Source organism: Harpia harpyja, chromosome 16, assembly GCF_026419915.1.
Source record: "Harpia harpyja isolate bHarHar1 chromosome 16, bHarHar1 primary haplotype, whole genome shotgun sequence".
NCBI classification, from domain to species: Eukaryota; Metazoa; Chordata; class Aves; order Accipitriformes; family Accipitridae; genus Harpia; species Harpia harpyja.
In genome coordinates, this window is record NC_068955.1 from 12,282,258 (window position 1) to 12,301,256 (window position 18,999).

The 18,999-nt window shown below is 39.0% G+C and overlaps 1 protein-coding gene across 1 annotated transcript; it reads right to left on the reverse strand.

Annotated features, from left to right (window-relative positions):
• Nucleotides 1-1,096: 1,096 nt before the first annotated feature.
• GAL (galanin and GMAP prepropeptide) lies at nucleotides 1,097-9,630 on the reverse strand. The gene is made up of 6 exons (XM_052811523.1): nucleotides 9,552-9,630; nucleotides 9,270-9,350; nucleotides 8,520-8,574; nucleotides 6,989-7,075; nucleotides 3,581-3,658; nucleotides 1,097-1,327 (listed from the first exon to the last, which is right to left on the reverse strand). Exons 2-6 carry the CDS (start codon nucleotides 9,348-9,350, stop codon nucleotides 1,275-1,277), a joined length of 354 nt encoding a protein of 117 aa, XP_052667483.1. The 5' UTR covers nucleotides 9,552-9,630; the 3' UTR covers nucleotides 1,097-1,274.
• Nucleotides 9,631-18,999: the final 9,369 nt, after the last annotated feature.

The window sequence follows — 18,999 nt, forward strand, 5'->3', positions numbered from 1 at the left end:
TTGCCCAAAAGCTCATTGGATCTGATAAAAATTGTAGTTTGTACACTTTGGAAAGTGACATCACACATTAGATCAGAGGCTGAGTGATTATCAGAGGAAGAGCACAGGCTAATTGACAAGGTGAAATAACCTTGTGGGTTCAAATTAGACACTAGCAACTTGGCATCTAGAATGTATTCTATGCTAACATGCTATGCTAAAAGTGAAAAACAGATTATGTAATAATATTCTGCAAAATTTCTGATAGTCTGTGCACTCTAGTGCACAGCAGCATTTTGAAAGGATGTATTTCATTGCACTATGCAGAGAGTGAAAATCATCTGAATGTGAAAAAGCTTTCTAAGATTCCGTATCCTCTCAAACCTTTCCTCATTCTTGATATGACATTTATTGTGTATGGGCATAGCATTCTGGTCCCGATACATCAAAGCTCTTTTGTAGAGATTAAACATGTATTCAAGGGCTTTGCTGGACTCAGACTAAAGTATCTCATAAAATAATATTTTTTTTTTTTAATCTTGGAGCGGACGGGAGAGTTTCTTCATTAAAGAATACAGATCCAGTATTCTTGACAACATAGGAATAGGAATCCTATACATAGGATTTCTGTAAATCTGTTACCTATACAGAACAGTTAACTTATTGTGTGAAGGTATGCTTTGGTCAATGGGCTGGTGTAGTACAGCCAAATAATATGAAATTTAAAATGAATTAAATGAATTTAAAATGAATTAAAATGAACACGAGTTTATTTCATATCTATGAAAATATGAACAGGAAGTGAGACTTCCATGAAGTGTAGAAGTACAGACAGATCTGTGACCTAAAAACAGTCTATGGCAGCAGTCTGAAGTCACTCTTCCTCTTTTTCTAAGTTAGCTAACATACCCAATATGTAGTACTTATGTTTTATTTTACTGTAATTTGCAGAGTATAGATGTAGTGTAATCTTACAGTTTAACTTGGGCTTTGTATACAGTGTGTTGTGTGTATTTAATTTTAAAATGAAACAATGTAGTTGCTCTTTGTTTTTATTTTATCATTTGCCTACAGAAAAATTTTACCAAGGCAAAATTTTACACTATAACATCACAGGAGAGGAAAAAAAAGAAACCCAACCCCAAAAAACCCAAACAAACAAAACAGAGGGCAGAATGCTGTTTACCATTTATCAGATTAATGCAAACAATACTTCTCATCTTCAGCTCATTTGGATCTTTTGTTTAGAATTCAATCTAAATCTACACTACAGCACAATAAAAATGCATTATTCTTCAAGACTGGTTTGTTTCCTCTGGAGAAGGTAGTTTGTCAAGTGCTCCCATCTCTGCAAAAAGGAAAAAAAAAAAAAAATTAACACATATGTAAGTATGCGTATTAATCTTAACAATTAAATAATGAAATCCAATTTGAGTAGTATACATTTTTATATTTTTCTTCTCTCAACTATAAGAGGCAAATCCTTGAACTTTTCATATTTTAATTTATAAACTATTGGGTTTTTTCTTTTGAATGTTAGTAATATCTTCCTGCTGTAATTTCACCTTTTTAGAAACAGCAGTGACAGAATGACAATGGAATTATATCAATTTTATTATGTCAATTGATATTGCTGGATCCAGCATCTCAGAATTTTTAATATTATCCAGTTATGGCTGTCATCCTACAGCCTGCTCTATATGGGAAGCCTTTATAGCTGGAGGGAGCAATTTTCAAGAGAAAGAGCTGAAGGGCACTTTTAGTTATTGCCAAGATACTTCTTAGCAGTTAATATTTCAACTTTATCTTGCAGATCAAAATGTATGCCTAATCGGCATAACCATTCCCTGAATCTGAATCCCATGAGTGGGAGTTTTCCCCCTCCCCCCAAAGGAACATATCTAAACCAATATATTTAACGTAGTAAAGTTTCATTTCAGCAAAAAAGTTGAAGCGTCTCTACCATAATAAAGTATGTTTTTCACCTCCTAAATCTACAGTTCTGATTTTGTGTAAGAGTTTGTACTAGGTCTTGCCAATAAATATTGTTAAGGGATAATATGGTAACATTCTGTGTCTTTTGAAACCTGGGAATACAAGAACTGCCTCGGGGAAAAGCCATTTTATATGATCTGGAGATTCCCGTTTTTTATGAGGACAGATAATAATACCATCATTTCTGAAAAAAACCCAGCTGTTTGTCATCACTATCCTAAACAAGGAATAGTTATCTAGAGGGGCAATACAGCCTTTTTTGCTCATTCTTCCCAGGGAAGGAGTAATTTATATTTCTATGAGATGCATTCGATTTTCTTGCCCAACTTAGCAGCTCTTACCCTACTCATCAGAGAGTGCATGCTTGAGCTCAACATGTTTCACACCCTTTCTGTTGTGTCCAGTTACTGGTTTTACTTCCTAGGCTCACATAGCAGAGTAAAGGAGTGGTTAGGGCTCCTTCTTTTTCACAGTGGCACAACAAACAAGCTACTACTTTGTCCACAGTAAAAATACATGCTAATAATCGACTTTAAATATATATATGAATTATCTCAGGCCCTTAGTACTAACCATAAAGAGTTTTTGTTTCAAATGCAAAGTTGATTCAATAAGGACTTTAGTTGATATTTTCAGTAGTGAGAGTTATTTCGCTTGGGTGGATACAAATCATTTAGAAAATGGTGCCAGAGAGGTCTAGAATTTTGTTTCCTATATATGCAGAAAATTAACAGATCTCTTGAAAGTCTCTTTTAATAAAGAATTTAAAATACAAACGTAACACACAGTTCTTTGTTACTATTCTACAGCATACACTTCCTACAAAATTGTTTATAATTTGCAAGTATTTATTATGTTTTTGTAGACAGTTTTAGAAAGGCTGAAGAGGTTTTTAAAGGCTCAGAATTGTGTTGTTTTTTTTAAAAAAGCAAAACTAATGAAAACTCAGAAGCAGCCCGATTTCTTCTTCATCTAATGCTATAATAAAATTACCATTCTTATAGAATCAGCTGTAAGCTCAGTTTTATATTTCTTGTCACAATTTTGAGACTCCACAGAGTTTTTACTAGCAGCATTTTGAGCTGTTTGCCAACACTGAGCTTAGTGTTGTTGCAATTTTATGATGTGACTTTATTGTAGAATACATGAAGAAAGGGAGATGTATTTCTTTCATCACTAACAAGTGTTTCAGAATTTCAACTAACTGGTTTTGACATTAAACTGAGGTCTTATTTAATTAGTTATTGAATTGTTTTATACTAACTCCCATGTAATCAGACTGTATTTAGTCTGTTTTCAACTATTCTATTTTAGTAGTAGCTGTTATTATTTTCATGGTGCCCAGAGTAATCAAATGGTATTAGAACCTGGCTATGTTGGATATTCATTGACCTGCAGTTTAGCAGTACTACCTGCACTCTCTGAATCAGGCCTATTCCTAAGTGCACTAAAATGGAATTGATAGTTTCTCCCCCCCCCACCAGAGATGCTGTTCAAGGTCTTGCACACTCAAACCTGTAGCAGACTTGTACATTCAAGGACAGTCCTATCTTCTCAGTAAGTTTCACACCAGAAGGTGTGAAAGATTAAAAAGGTATTCACTAACCTTTAAGATGCAAATAAGCCAAAAATTCAATTACTGTGCGCACAATGTTTTCATCAGCCAGCAGTCTTCCAAGATTCCCTATAAAACACGTTGGTTGTTACTAAATGTTAACATGGTATGAAGATCTATTGTATGTGACATTGTGGCTAGGTTTATGAGTTATCTGAAAAAAAACTATCTGAAGTTTCTTCTTCCTTAAAATCCTCATTGGAAAACCTCATTTAATGGAAGAGCAAAGCCACATTAAGGTAGGTAACTGCAATTCTCAGAATCAAGATTGCCCAGCTTTGTATGCTATTCCTGCATAGGAGCTGCTTTGACACCTTAATGGTCATGGTCTTTAAGGCTTTACGAGTTCTGCTGCAGAAGAGAATTATCCTCTGTTATCAACTCTCTCCTTTGCGTCCACCAGCCTGAGTTTGAAGGGAAAGGTGAATTTAGCAAACACATTCATTAGCTGTGCAAAACAGTTAAAAATTCTTCACGTCATCTGATCTTGTTCCCAATACGCCGTTCAAGTGATAGAGAAGTGATTTGTAGCCCAAAAGCTAGGCCTGGGACTTTACTAAAAACTCAGAAAGGTATGTTTTTGCATATGTATCTAATACAATATACTCCTCTTTGATCTTGTGGAAGTAGGTCTTTTGATGCTTTTTAAATGGCCCAATTTATCAAGCTCCCTCGGAGCTTGTTACTGCACTTTGGGAGGTTGAGAAGTACGCTTTCTGTGTCTATTTAAAAAAAAGGGGGGGGGGGGGGAAGAAGACATCTTGCTTTTTATCAACAGGATGGAGAATTGTTCTATATTAGAGAACAAATGATAGGTAATTTCCCTAAGATTTTTAGTTCTCTGCACACAGGCAGATGGGTATCACTATCTGACTGACAGTCCATTAGTGTATCACTGAAAAGACTGTCCCTTGATGTTATCCTAGGGGATGTGTTTTATCTCAGAAAATAGTCTGAAAGACTGACTTGCAGCAGGTGAATGTTGGGGGAGCTCTTCCATGATGGAAGAGAAGTGACATACAGCTCAGAAGGCCGACTGAGCTCTGTAGCACAAATAAAAAATATTGTTCGGGAGTTGTAAGGGACACAAAGGTTCCTGGTATATAGCCAGTCAGCATTTAAGAAATTTGCATCTAAAAGTCTTGTCTTCCAGTCTTTGAACTCACAGAGATGTTATTACTCATATTAATAATACTTGTATTATTTGAAGTTTTCCTTAATTTATTTTTTATACTCACCTAACCTGATACAGGGTTTTGTTATGATTAATCATTATTATATTAGTAGCTTATTGACCCCGATTTTGTTACCGATGTGATATTTATTGGATAAGTATTTTTCTTTAGTGACTTGAGCATATTGTACATGTGTGTTTCTATATACTCTGCTATTGACCTTAATTCTGTGTAGCCTATTACTTGCAGACTCTAGTAAAGAAATAGTTATGCTCTCGGAATTTAACGATTATCCTAGTTATGCTCATAGATTTTTTTAAATCCTCCCCTGACCTAGTGTTAAGTAAATAATACAACTTACAAGTTCTTCTAGGTTATCTGGAGAGCTTGTGAATTTTGCAGTATTCCTTCAAGGAGAGAGAGGAGTCCTTTGCATTAATTCTTTTACAGTAATAGTGTGTAGGTATATTGCCATTTTAAGATACTTTGTAAATAATCAGCAGAATTAAATAAAAAAAATCCTTCATTTTCAATTAAAATAAGAATTCTGACTACCTTATGCATTTTTTTTATATTCATATCTCCTTTGAATAGGAACTCTATAATAAACTTCAGCTTCAAAGAAAACTTTTGATGAGAGAACAACATCTAAAATGAGGTTCATAACAGAGGCTGTTATATAATTTTCAGGTCCCATGCAGACAAGTTTGGTTGAGTTTACTTGTAATTGTGGAGGTGCAGCAGTACCTGGCAGAAGAGTAAATCTTAAAGATCATATTCCTGTAAAGGAGCTGGTAGCATATCCACAAATGGCAACATGTTGCAATGTGAGCTGCATTGTTAGATTCCAAACGCCTACCTTTCACATTGTTTCTGACTACTAAAATATTATTTTTACACCAGTGTTTGAGGAAGTAGGTTCTTCCTTTTTCTTTTTTTTTCTTTTTTCTTAAAAACAAAATGCCAAACCAACCAACAAAAAAAAAAAATCAACCCACAAAACAAACAACCACTCCCAACCAAAAACCACCACACGCACAAAACCCCACAATGTAACTGTACCAGGACTAAACAGGCAGTCATTCTGAGGATGTAACAACTAAGAAACGTATTAATGTTACTTTTCTATTTGGAATTATGTCTATGAAATTGTAATTAAGCACATTGCCTTTATTTATGAACTTCTTTAGTGTTAGCTACATTTGCATTGTGCAGGGTGGATTTAAAATAGCCTGTGAGAGCTCTGGGGCTGGGACTTTGTCCTCCCCCATCAGTGCAGTGCTGAATGCAATAGTACTCAAGTAAGTACTGCTTGCTTTGGTTGCAGTGAGGACAGATCACCCTCTGACAGCCTAAAGACAAGATTCATCCTAGCTGACTTTAGACGTCTGCAGCAGATTTAGTTTCTCCTCACGAGAAAGAAACAGGTTTTTCTAGAAGTTTCTACATCTTATCCTGAAGTAGGTGTTCAAAATAAATGCTAAAAGTGCCAGCTTCTCTTTATAAAGGGAGTCTAGACATCTATTGTAGAGGCCCAGCCTTGGATGACAAATCCAGACCAAGGCTGCATCCTTTTCATTGCCGCTTATTAAATTTCAATACATGCAACCTCAAAAAAATATGTTGACTTGACTTCGGTTTTGACCAGGTTCTCAATCTTTTAATGAAGATAGTCCATCTTGCTTAAACATAGGAAATATTGTGAGACTTAACATGAAATTATTTTTTTTTAAATAGTGAAGACTCTTAAGACATAAACAGTGCCATACAGTTCTGAGGTCTAGTTTTAGCTCTGGAGCATCAGAATAAAAAAAAAAATTGCCAGTTTCTATAGCTTTCCCTACTGAAAGATTCCTTTATGGGCTTGCTTCTTTGCTGAAAAAAATTAACTCTTGAGTGTATAGGGTGACATTTGAACTACTTATTTGAACATATGAAAAGAAAAAACTAGGTTTATTCAAAGTAATATGATCTGTTATACTTTAAAAGCAATGTAATTATGGCACTTTTCCCTGGGCACCAAGATGTTTTAAACTATGACCATGTACAAAGAGCACACTGAATGGCCAAATTTCATTTTTCTTCCTTTCATATGTTTATTAGGATTTTTGTTAAAGTGCAGGAATAGCCTTGTATCTAGGTAGTTAGTTAACTCAATAACAGTAAATAAATTACTAAACATAAAAACCAAAATCAATAATACTGGCTTTCAGAATTTCATTACCTGCTTTAATATCCTCATCAGGCTGTATTTCACGTTTACCAGTGAAACCATGTTTGTCATTAAAAGATCTGTGGTTATCTACTGCATCTGATAAATAAATTAAAAATCAGAGGAGTTAATTGACATAGCAACAACCTTTGCCATATTGCTTGTTTTTCATGGATTTCAAAGAGATCATGATGGGCACTTTTGATGTACAAAATGACAAAGAAGCAATTAACGTGTCACTAAATGAAATAACCTGTCTTCTGAATTTGTGCTTATGATTTATATCATTTACAAACCCTGTCCTGTACTACATAGCTGCTGAAGTTATTGCTGAATTCAGAGGAAGTTGTAAAGAAAATGTAAGTTTGTACATTCACGTGTAATTTGGGAAGTTGTTTTTGCTACTCTTTCCTCTATTTTTAGAAAATGATGCCAATGAGTTTGCTTAAGAGAAAACTGCAGATAGTTTACATGAATAACCTTCAAAAACTATCTTACATGCCCCTGGTGCCTCTTCTCTCCCCCTTGCAATGGGGATTGCCTTTATCAGTAAAAGCTGATCAATACGACCTGCAACAAAGGATGATTCCTATTATCCAGTCTTAGATAAATGGCACTTTGACAAGTACATTTCCCCACAGTATCTTTGCCAATTTGGTTACATCTGCTTTGGGGCTAATACACTTCCAGACATTTACAGAACCAGTTAATACGTTTAAGATGCATTAATCTTTTTTTTTAGGTATCCTTAAGGTTAGTTAAAAATAATGAAGAGAGTCACAGTAAGTATCTGTAGTATTTGTTATGTACTGCTAAGACAGAAAACATAGAAACATTGGTAGTGAGTGTTATTACATTAACAAGAAATAAGGGTAAAAGGACAGATATTTTAGACAGCTTAGCACTGCATTTCACATAATCTTCATTTGTGATTCTCCATCTTTGTAAACCAATGTGTTCCTGTATTTTAAACACCTTCTACATTAAATATTTTTCACATAGTGAACTGTTAACATTTACAGTCATGAGCTTGCGTGTTATTGTTTTAAATTGTTTTGCTTTAATTGAGGAAAAAAAAATTAGTAGTATAATAAAGCCAGGTAGCAAAGCCATTTTCAAATAGATTTAAAGGTGAAATCTGAAATACATTGACAAGTGCCAAAATGTCACATTTTGTCATTCATCCCTTGATATCTAAGATGCTATAAGATTTTGTAACACTTCGGGGGGGGTAGTATTTGTCATATGAAAATTACAGTTCAGAAGCACAAAGAGCGAGCAGATGTGCTTCTGGGTACAAAGTTTCACAGCACCACTCTGCTTTAAAAAAGGACAGTTATTGTCTAAGACAAGTCAACTCTATAATAGGCATGTAACAGATATCTAAACAAGTATTCTCCCAAATGAGTTTTTTCAGTCTTGCAGGTTTAGACAAAATTACTGTATTCATCAGAAAAGTGAGTAGCACACTACAGCAAACTGGTTCACAAGAAAAAAAACTTCTGCATTTTGAAATAATGCAAAAAGAGAGTGCTTGACTTACGTGGCCCAAGCAGGTAACCAGCACTATTCAAAGTCCAGCCCCTTTTTTCTCTTGCCTTAAAGAAAAAAGTGAAAGTATGTTATGAACTACACAGTGCTTTCTGAAGACAAAGGAAACAGCACCCAAATGGGCATTCTCTTAGCAGAAAGTGTCTTCTGAAGGCTTGAGATCAAGAAATATTGTAAAAAATAAAAGCAAATAATATTAAGAAAAAAACAACGGTGAACTCTTGCCCCCTCCCCATCTAAGTCAGTAGTTTTGCTATTGACATCCATGCGGAGTGAAGATTTCACCCCATATAAGTGAAACTGCAAATCACACTTTGGAGGCAGAAATTTTGACTTTATACTGCAAGTTTATATTACCACCTGATAATCACCTTAACAAACAGCAATGTTTTCTTTTAATTGTTTGGATTTACATGACAGCCTCTTTATAAAAGAGGTCCACATGCACACCACCTATTTCTGAGTCAGGTGGGACACCTGTTCAATTTTGAGCTGTAAACCAGACACTCTCTTTCCCTTCCTTTAGTCCTGTTACTTGTTACAAGGGAGCTAGTATTAAAGAACCCCAAATTCTTAACTAAAAACCTGTTTACTGCCCAAAGTGGTTTTGAGTGCTGCATCTTGCCCACCCCCTGTATCTAAATGCAGTGTGTATCACTGCAAGGTTTAATGTTACTTGCCAGCTGAGACATGGATGCTGCCCAATGGATACAGGGCTTCCAACAGTGAAATTAGTACTTACTGAGAAAACCAGTCCAAGTGTTTCTGACAGGGTGGCACAAAGGATTAAAGACAGAAACAGGAAACTAGTGCACCTCTGCATCTGGAAAGAAACCGTTCTGGGGTAAGTGCTCCGAGTTACCGCTTTGCCTTCCAGTTACGGATCACACAGAGCACGGGAGCATCCCCGCCACGGGTGGGAAGGGGGGGCTGAGCCTTCTTCCCGTGGGGCAGGGCGGCTGCGGCTACCGGTTTCGGTTTGGCACCCAGATTCGCACCGGGAGAGAGTCCGAGAGGGGAGTACCTTGAGCTGGGGGGCGACGGCCTCTCCCTGGCAGCGCTGGTGCTGGCGGTCCGGGACGGAGGGGGCGGCTCGTCCCGGGGGCGGCTCGTCCCGGGGGCGGCGGTCCGGGGCGGAGGGGGGCGCGGATCGTCCCGGGGGCGCTCACTGCATGGCCACAGTGCGCGGGTGCAGATCTGCACGCCCACCCTCGCTTCCCTCCGCTCTTTATGGGCTGCAGCACCACCGGGAGGGGGAGGGGGGAGCCGACAGCCGCCCACCCCCCCTCTCCTCCGCCTCTCCTGGGTCATTTCCCCCTCACCAACCCACTGCATTAGGAAGGGCAAAAATTACATTAATTCAATTAGAGGTATTTGGAAGCACGACGCAGGCTCCAGGGAGATAACAGCCCGGGCAATTACCTCTGCTGACGGCGGCCGTGGGCAGGCTGGTGGGCAGCGAGAGCAGCTCTGGTCCGGGCAGCCTTGCCTGCGCCTGCCACTCGCTGCAGCTTCACCGGGGCTTGGCTGATGGTGGGGACTAAGAAGGCGTAAAGTGAATAGAGATCACTTTTCCGAGACTCGGGTGCGGGAGCAGAGCTAAATACAAACGTCGGCGTGTGACGAGATCCAGTGTCTGGGCTTTGCGTTCGGCAATACTGAGGACCTAACACCCCCCCTGCTCTGCTTGCGATCCCTGGAGCTCCCTGTGGTCCAGGCCACTGGCGGTCCCTTAAAAGCCTTTCAAGCCATGCCCTTTGCTCTAGCATCACAGCAAAAAGCAAAAGGAGCTGAGTCAAAACTCGGTTATTGTAATTCCTTGCTGCTTTGTATCCAAGATACCACTTATTTTTTGGTGGTGGTGGTTTTGGGGTTTTTTTTTAAGGCTATATGTGAAAGACTAGGGATGTAGCTCTCCCCAGTGATTAGACTAGCCCAGCCTGTTAATTTACAACCAGTGAAGTTTCACCAGTTTGCTTATCTTAGTTGTGGTTACAGCTGACATTGGGATGTGCACACTTGAATTACAAGGCAGAGATTCCAATGTCAGTTCCTTTTTTCCCTGCCAAATTCTCTTTTCTCTGCAACAGATGAGTTGGTTCCCTACAAGCTCCTCAAATTCACCTTTCAAGAAGAAAAGTACCCCAGATGTTGCACAGAATAAGTTATACTTCCAGCTCCTTTTTCTGAAGCTGCTTAAGATTCCCTGCAAACTTTTACACAGTGTGTATGTGAACTTGAATGGGGAGCCAAGACAACTATTGAACAATGCAATACATCCATCATTCACCAGTTTAAAAGCAAACAATTTTTTTTACTTCAGTGCAGCATAAATGTTCATAACCCAGGCTAGAAGCAGAAGCTGTGTCTTTTAGTTCTGTTTCCTACTCTCTTTTGTCAGGAGCAGTAGGGTTGTAACATTCTAGCCATGTCATTGGATCTCTGATCTAAAACTGCTTGAATAAAGTTTATTTTATACAATTCTTAAATGCTAATGTACATAAATGGGAAGCTCAACTTTACAGATTTCATTTGATGCTTTTTATCATTTGCTGAGGATGTTCTGTCAGCCATTGCATGATCCTCATATTTCAGACTAGATAGATCTGGAAAATCGCAATATAATTTTTGCAAAGTGTTTTTTTCCTTTACCTTATCAAAAATGCACTTCTGGCTGAAATTTCCTAGCTTTCAACTGTTAACTGTCCAAAAGTAATGTTTGAAACTTGAAGCTTCTCCATGACACAAAATATTTTCTTTGTGTTATTTGAATAAAACCACAGAAGTTATATCAAGAGATGTCAAAATTTGCATTCAAGTAGTATTACAAAAGTGTGTTAACTATTATCTTTGACTACAGTTTGTTCTTCAGCTTCCTGTAAAAAGTATTTGAAACAATGTATTTAACCTGTAATTTTTATTCCATTCATCACAATACTTGCATCTTCTTGTCAAATTACAAATTACATATTTACAGAGTAAAATCATCTCTTCAACTCCACTAGAGTCAGATGCAGAAGAAAGCCTCTTTGTATACTCAGAGGCTTAATCCATCACTTGACCATCATACTTTTTGTATAAATCTATCTTTAGGTTAGTGTCAATTAAATAATTTTAACACTCATTCCTACAATTGATGTTCTCATTCCCTCAGTTTTCCTTGTCAAGAATGCTATTGGCCTTTTTTTATTCCATAGGAATTTTAAATCTCACTGCTCAGACAGAAGAATTAGAATTAGTCTGAAGCCTGCCTTTTCCATCTTAGCTTGAAAAATGGCCATTTCTGTGACTACATGGTTTATTTTCTTATTGAGGTGACCCTTCAACATACTAATTCCTGCATTGATTTATTTGTTGTTTGGTTAATTGTAAAGGCTTAATGCAATTTACAGTAGCTGTTAGGTTATGCCTAGTCCTCACCAGAGGTTCCCCATCACACAAACTCACAATGAAGCTCATCTGAAATTTACTGAAGTCAATAGAACAATAAGCATTGGTAACAAAACTGTCTCTAAATTGATACATGAGAGACAGGATTACCATTGGCTGTCTCACACAACAACATGTACTCTGTTCCATAATCGTAACTGCATTTCATAATAATTGAATGAAAACACAGGAGATAATACTGTTTTCAGCCAGACTAAAAAGCTTCAAATTTTTAAGGAAATGATAATACAGATTAAATGAATGAGAGTATAGAAACAGTGGGCTTGGGAAAAAATTAATTGCATTTTTGTCACTGGAGATTTAATTCTGAGAACAAGTGGTCTATCCTAAGGATTCTACTATGAGTTTAATGGTAAAAATTTCCCTTATATACAAATTATTTTTAATTAACAAAAAAACATAAACCATCGAGAATGGCTACTTTGTATAATATTCAGGAAAAACACTGAAGAAAAGTGGATTTTACAGTATATTTTGGAAGGGTCTAGAGTTGCAGTGGCTCCCTTCACTGTCCAGCTTACTGAAAGATAATGAATGAAGCAGGAAAAAGTGTATATCTTCTACTTCTGTGTTGAAGTTATATAGCTAGGTTTGGTTTCAGCAACTCACCAATGAATATTAAAATGAAATATTAAAACCTACTGCATTCACAGAGTGATGTCCATCTGCATGAAAAACAAGTGAATTTTTTTCCTACTTCCCAGTTAACAACAAGAGTGAACATATTGTTTAAGATCATCCTCAAGTATGTACACAAAATCTCTTATTAGAGATATTTTATGTGAGCAATGGCAACGAATTCTAGGCTTGGGAGATAAGTTACCAGAAAAATTTGTCTCCCATACACTGGAGTAATTCCAGTGAAATGCTGACATTACAGAAAGTAAATGCTTTATTGGGGGAGTGTCATCATCCAGCTGACTAGAAATGAATCTTTGCAGAATTTTGAAGATGTCTATCTTTGAATCTAATGCAATATTTACCAGGGGACCACTAACATGCAGTGATACCAGTAACTTGTGTTACTGTTTTTTCTGCATTGGAAACAATTTTAGATTTTTGAGAACAGTGTTTTAACCCTGAATACAGAGATTTACCATAACTGAGCACAGAGATCACAAATGCAAAGCTTTCTGTGGCTAAATCTAATTCTGAGTGGGAAAGGCACAAACTGATTTCCAACAGAGTATGGACACTGACAGATCTTAGTATCCAGAAGCAGTGAGGTATTCCAGTGGCCAACAAGGCTGTGAATTGCTTCACTGATCTAAAGATTTAATGCTATTTTGGTGGTAAATGAGGACACTGTCACGGAGCTGAAAAGTTACTCAGTTTTTCTTTCTGTTCAGCAGCACTACCCCACCGTTCAATATTTGCATGTCAGCTGCTCATTGTTAACCTAAGCAGAGATAAGTTGAAGATGACACTGTCTGCATTTATCTGAACATGACATTGAACTTCAATGTGCAACTGTCATTTTGAAAGTAGTTTGCTCTTTAAGTCTTTGAGAAACCTCTTGATTATTTTTTCCCTCACACGTACAGAACTTGTTTCTTCTTTAACAGATGTAGAACATAGCATATGGATTTAAAAAAAAAAAAAAACAAACCACCACCAGAACAGTAGTAATAGGAGAAAGGGCATTTTCTTCATCCTTCCAAAGCCTTTGCTATTGTTTTCTTCCCATTTCGTAATTTCTGTAAAATGTAGGCAATTTTCACTGAGTGAATCTTTTGCCCATTTTACCACCTGCAGCTCAGTGTCAAATAGAACTAAATATTATAGATACCTTCTGAATGAAGGGCCGTTTTCTGTTCTGAATTACACTGAAACCAACTAATAACTTCCTGTTATTACATCAATCAATGTGCTACCAGAGCTATTATCACACAACGTATATCATTGCAACAAAACTGTGACCACCACATGTTAGATGATCTTATATCTTTTAAAAATGATTTTTGGTTCAAGAAGCACATTGAAATTAGACTAATTGTGTGTAAAAAAAGAAACAACAGAATAAAAACTTCAGAGAAAAATTCTGAAAGTTAATTACTATACACATCAATAATATTGTGAGAAATGATAAAAAACCACTTAGTCTTGATTCCTGCTTCATAAAACTTACAGGAGAATAACGTATCTGTCCCATTTGGCTAAAATTAGTCAATAGGTTCAAATCTATCAAGGACAGGTTGCTAGCCAGCACAATCACATATGCTTCATATCCTAAAGAAGTTGGACTAAACCAGAGGCTCTCTTGATGAGGGTTTATCTGAGACAAGCACTGAGAATCTGAAATATTCTAAGAAATACCATTTGCAAGGGTTTCCAGTTCTGACAGTGGTGGATCAATACAGATTGCACACCCTACTGCCACTTCCAGTCTTATGCATCCCCAGACCACTGGTATTTGGGCAAAGTGGCTATATGCAGAAGCCTCACTGAAATTCCAGGAGACCCACTGTTCCAGCAATTTTCTTTGTAGGCCAAGGAGGAGGATGGCTTCAGAGCCACTGCCTCTCTCAGAAGCAAATACAATATCTCAGCTCTGTAAGAGGCAACAGAATTTGGGTCTCAGCTCCTGCTAAGGTTAGAGCTCAACTTTTCAGGACATAGCAACTCTGGCTGAGTCCTGCAACAGCTGGGAAACCTCTGACTCAGAGGGCAGGTTCAGGATTTCTAGATGCAGAGCTTCCTTTCCCAAGTTCTGACTTCTGATGCTTGCCTGAAGGAGGTTGGTTCTTGGCTTAAGTTCTATTTAATTCTTAACTCACCAATGACTTCCTCCTCTGAACAGTAAATTCAGTGGAAACTCACACCTACCAAACCCAAGGGAGCTGTTTCTGCTCCTGCAAGATCTCAGGGGGAATTACTGCCTACCTGCTGATGAGAAATGATGTGAGGAACAGCTGATGACAGCTACCTGTCTCTGGTGAGCAACTTCTAAGGTCACCAAAAGTTGAGAAGCTTTTCATATTTAGAGGCAACAGAGATCTGAAGTATTTTGGCTCAACCTCCTGCTCAGTGTGAACTCATATGCCTATTATATTGCTTCTCATTTTAATTCCTGAGGGTACATATGTGAATAGCTCTATACAGATGCATCATGCCATATGACATCTCTTTTTTTTTTACATCACATGAAATAATCTTTGTATATTCTGTGTATTTGAATGTTAAACAATCTGAAGATTCACTGCTTTTAAAAAATCTTGCCTATGTTAAAAATAGTATTAGTTCCTTATTTGAAAACAACATCATCATAACTCAATTGGAATTTCTGTAGTGGCTTTGAAAACTCTTAAAATGTGCTTATGAGGCATGATGCAAAAGGTTCCTATTATTAAATTATAGCTTTGCATTTAAACAGAATGAAATCAACATTCTGCAAATACTGTAATTTTTGCATGGGACTTTATTTCAGCATCACTGGGTGAATGAAGTCTGCAAGATATAAATAATTACCACACATTTTCTTAAACTGTATTTTACAATGGAGATTAAAATGGATTAATCAAAACATTAGATTAGAGTGCAGCAGTTCCTGCAGAAAGGCATGCAGGAAGGGCAGCACATTCTGCCAGTTATTGGGCAGCTGCCTGGTCTGCTCACTTGCAGGCTTAGGCTGCAGCCCTGATGGTCATGCCATCTAGCTGGTGGCTGTGCAAGCCTACCCAGCAGCTTGAGGTCTCCAGGGAATTAGAAGCACTTATGAGGCCGTGCTTTGAAGTTGTCGGAAGCATGGTGGGTGAGAACAGGCAAGGACTGTGCTCTGCAGCAGACAGGAATCAACTACCTAGCCAGGCTAGCCTGGGATGAGCGGAGGCAGACACCTAGACAAAGCTCCCTATCAGGGAAGCTGCTGTCCCGGTGAAGGGCCACAAAGGCTGGACCTTCCCCGCCTGGGTGGAGGAGGGTGGAAGCACAAACTGTACTCCAGTGGAGTCAACTCCGACAGTGGGTGGAGGAGCTGCAGGAGGAAGTTAACAGGCTACGCTGTATTAGAGAGGGTGAACAAGAAATAGATTATTATTTGAGACTTTGCAAGAAGAAATACTAGTGCCCTGTGGCACTGACCTCTAAGGACTACCAGACAAAGAGTTTCAACAGTGAACAGACAGTACCTTGGAGAATGAGCCACCATTGTCTTAGGTGACCCAGGGGAACAGGCCATCATTTCACCCTCCTTCCTTGTATGTACCAACCAGCAACAGGTATGAAGTCTTGGCAGTGGACAAAGCCAATAAGCAAGATTCACAGGGAGAAATGGCACCAGGACCACACGCTAAAAGCTGCAAAAGGAAGCAGTGAGTGCTAGTGGTGGGTCACTCTGCTGAGAGGCACCTCTCTGCCTGCCTGCTATGCAGTGAAGGGAAGTTTGCTGCTTCCCAGGAGCCAAGATAGGGAATGTCAGAGGGACACTGCACAGACCACTCTCCACTACTTCTTTTCCATGTGGGCACCAATGACATGGTAAAGCAAAACCTGGGCAAGATTAATCAGAACTTCAGAGCCCTGGGGGCACAAGTGAAGGGGACACGTGCCCAAGTGATCTTCTCCTTTGTCCTGCCACTCAGAAGCAGGGGTGCAGGCAGAGGTCTACACATCATGCAGATCAAGTTTAAGATCCTGTTGAGCACACTAAAGACCAGTAGGAGGACAAAGGCACTGGATTTTAAGAGACCCAACTTCAATATGCTCAGAGCCCAGCTGCAAGGGATTCCATGGGAAGCACCCATGGAGGGGAAAGGAGGCAGTGAGTGCTGGGAGTTATTTAAGAACAGTCTCCTGGAAGCATAAGAACAGTCCATCCCCTACGAAGGGAAACAAGAAGGCAGAACAAGAGACGACTATGGCTTAACAATGAGATTTTGGCTGTGCTTAAAAGCAAAAAAGAAGCATACCAGCTATGGAAAGGTGCCCAAATACCCATTGAGCATGACAAGAACCTTGCCAGGGCAGAGATGCAGTCAGGAAGTAAGTTGGAACTTAAATTGGTCAAAGATGTCAAGAATAAGAAAGGCTTCTTCAGATATGTGAGCAGTAAGCAGAAGCACTGGGAAGACGTAGCCCCATTACTAAACGCGGCAGGGAAACTAGTCACTAATAGTGCTGACAAGGAAGAGGTTCCCAATACCTTCTTCACCTCTGTCTTTGCTGGTGTAGCTGGACCCCAGATCATAGGATCAAGTAGCTACGACAACACATATGTTGACCCACCAGTGGTGGAGGAAGTGCTGATCTGAGGCTTCTTGCAAGGGCTCAACCCACATAAACTCTGTGGGCCTGGACAGAATCCACCCCAGGGTGTTAAAAGAAGTGGCTGACATTGTTGCAAGGCCACTGTCTCTAATCTTTAAAAAGTCATGGAGATCAGGGGATGTGCCTGATGACTGGAAGAGAGCAAATGTGACACTCATCTACAAGAAGGGCCCAAAAGAGGAACCAGGAAACTGCAGCACCATTAGTCTTACTTCAGTCCCTGGGAAAATAATGGAATGAGTCCTTGCGGAAACTATTACAAGCCAAATGAAGCAGGTGATTGGGAAAAGCCAACACAGATTTACCGAAGGCAAATCATGCCTGACTAACCTGATCACATTCTACAGCAAAATAACATCTTCTGTTGACATGGGGAGACCTGGACTTCAGCAGAGTTCAACAGCGTTCCCCATAGCCTCCTGCTTGACAAACTGGCACGATACATATTGGATGGGTAGTCTGCAAGATGGGTAGGAAATTGATTAACAGGCCTCACTCAGAGGTTGGTGATCAATGTTTTTTACTCAGGTTGGCAGCCTGTCACAAGTGGGGTCCCCCAGGGATCGATATTGGGCCCCATCCTGTTTAACGTCTTCATCAATGGTCTGGATGATGGGGTTGAAAGTACCTGAGGTGAACATGTCAGAAAGGTGAGCCACCTTACAGAGGCACCTGGACAGGCTGGAAGAGTGGGCTAGCAAGAACTGTATGAAATTTAACGAAGACAAGGGCAAGATCCTGTACCTGGGATGACATAACCACAGCCCAGTACAGGCTAGGACCTATGTGGCTGGGGAGCAGCCTTGCTGAAAGGGACCTGGGTGTTCTGGTGGACAAGCTGAACACGATTCAGCAGTGCGCCACTGCAGCAACGAAGGCAAATCTGATCCTGGGCTGCATCCACAGGGGCATTACTAGCAGAGATAGAGTTGTGATCATCCCTGTCTAGTCAGTGCTTGTCAGGCCGTACCTGAAGTACTGTGGCCAGTCCTGAGCTGCACAATTAAAAAAAGACACAGACAGACTGGAGAGGGTCCAAAGGAGGGCCATGAAGATGATCAAAGGGCTGGAGAACCTACTCTATGAGGAAAGACTGAAGGAGTTAGGTCTTTTCACCCTGGAGAAGAAAAGGCTTGAGGGGATCTCATCACAGTTTTCCAGTAGCTAAAAGGCAGCTACAAAGAGAATGGAGGCTCTCTTTTCACAAGGAGCCACATGGAGAGGACAAGGGGCGAAGGGTACAAGCTGCACTGGGAAAGGTTTCATCCTGATACAAGAAAGAAATTTTTTACAGTAAAAACAATCAATCTCCCAGGAACTTAGTGGAAGACCCATCACTGAGGTTTTAAAGACTTGAGTGGACAGGGTGCTAGATAATAGGTTGAACCAGATGATTTTTTGTGCTCCCTTCCAACCTGGGCTGTTCTATTATCCACCTAATATATTACTTCTAAATTACAATAAGTGAGATACCAAATTATGTGTACTAAAATAAGGACCCATAAGAAAACAGGTCAGCACTTTCATGGCTTTTATTTTTTAACAGGACATAAAGCCAATTGCTTTATTAACAAGCATGTTGCAATATCATAATACAAAAAGCCTCACAAATAGGCATTTCAGACATAAAGTACATTCACAGTAATGCAAAAAGGAACTACAGAATAATATTTACATCAAATAAATATTTTCCAAAAATATTTTTGCATTAAGTTCATTTAAGTGTAAGAAAATTAGGCAAAATGTTAAAAGATAGG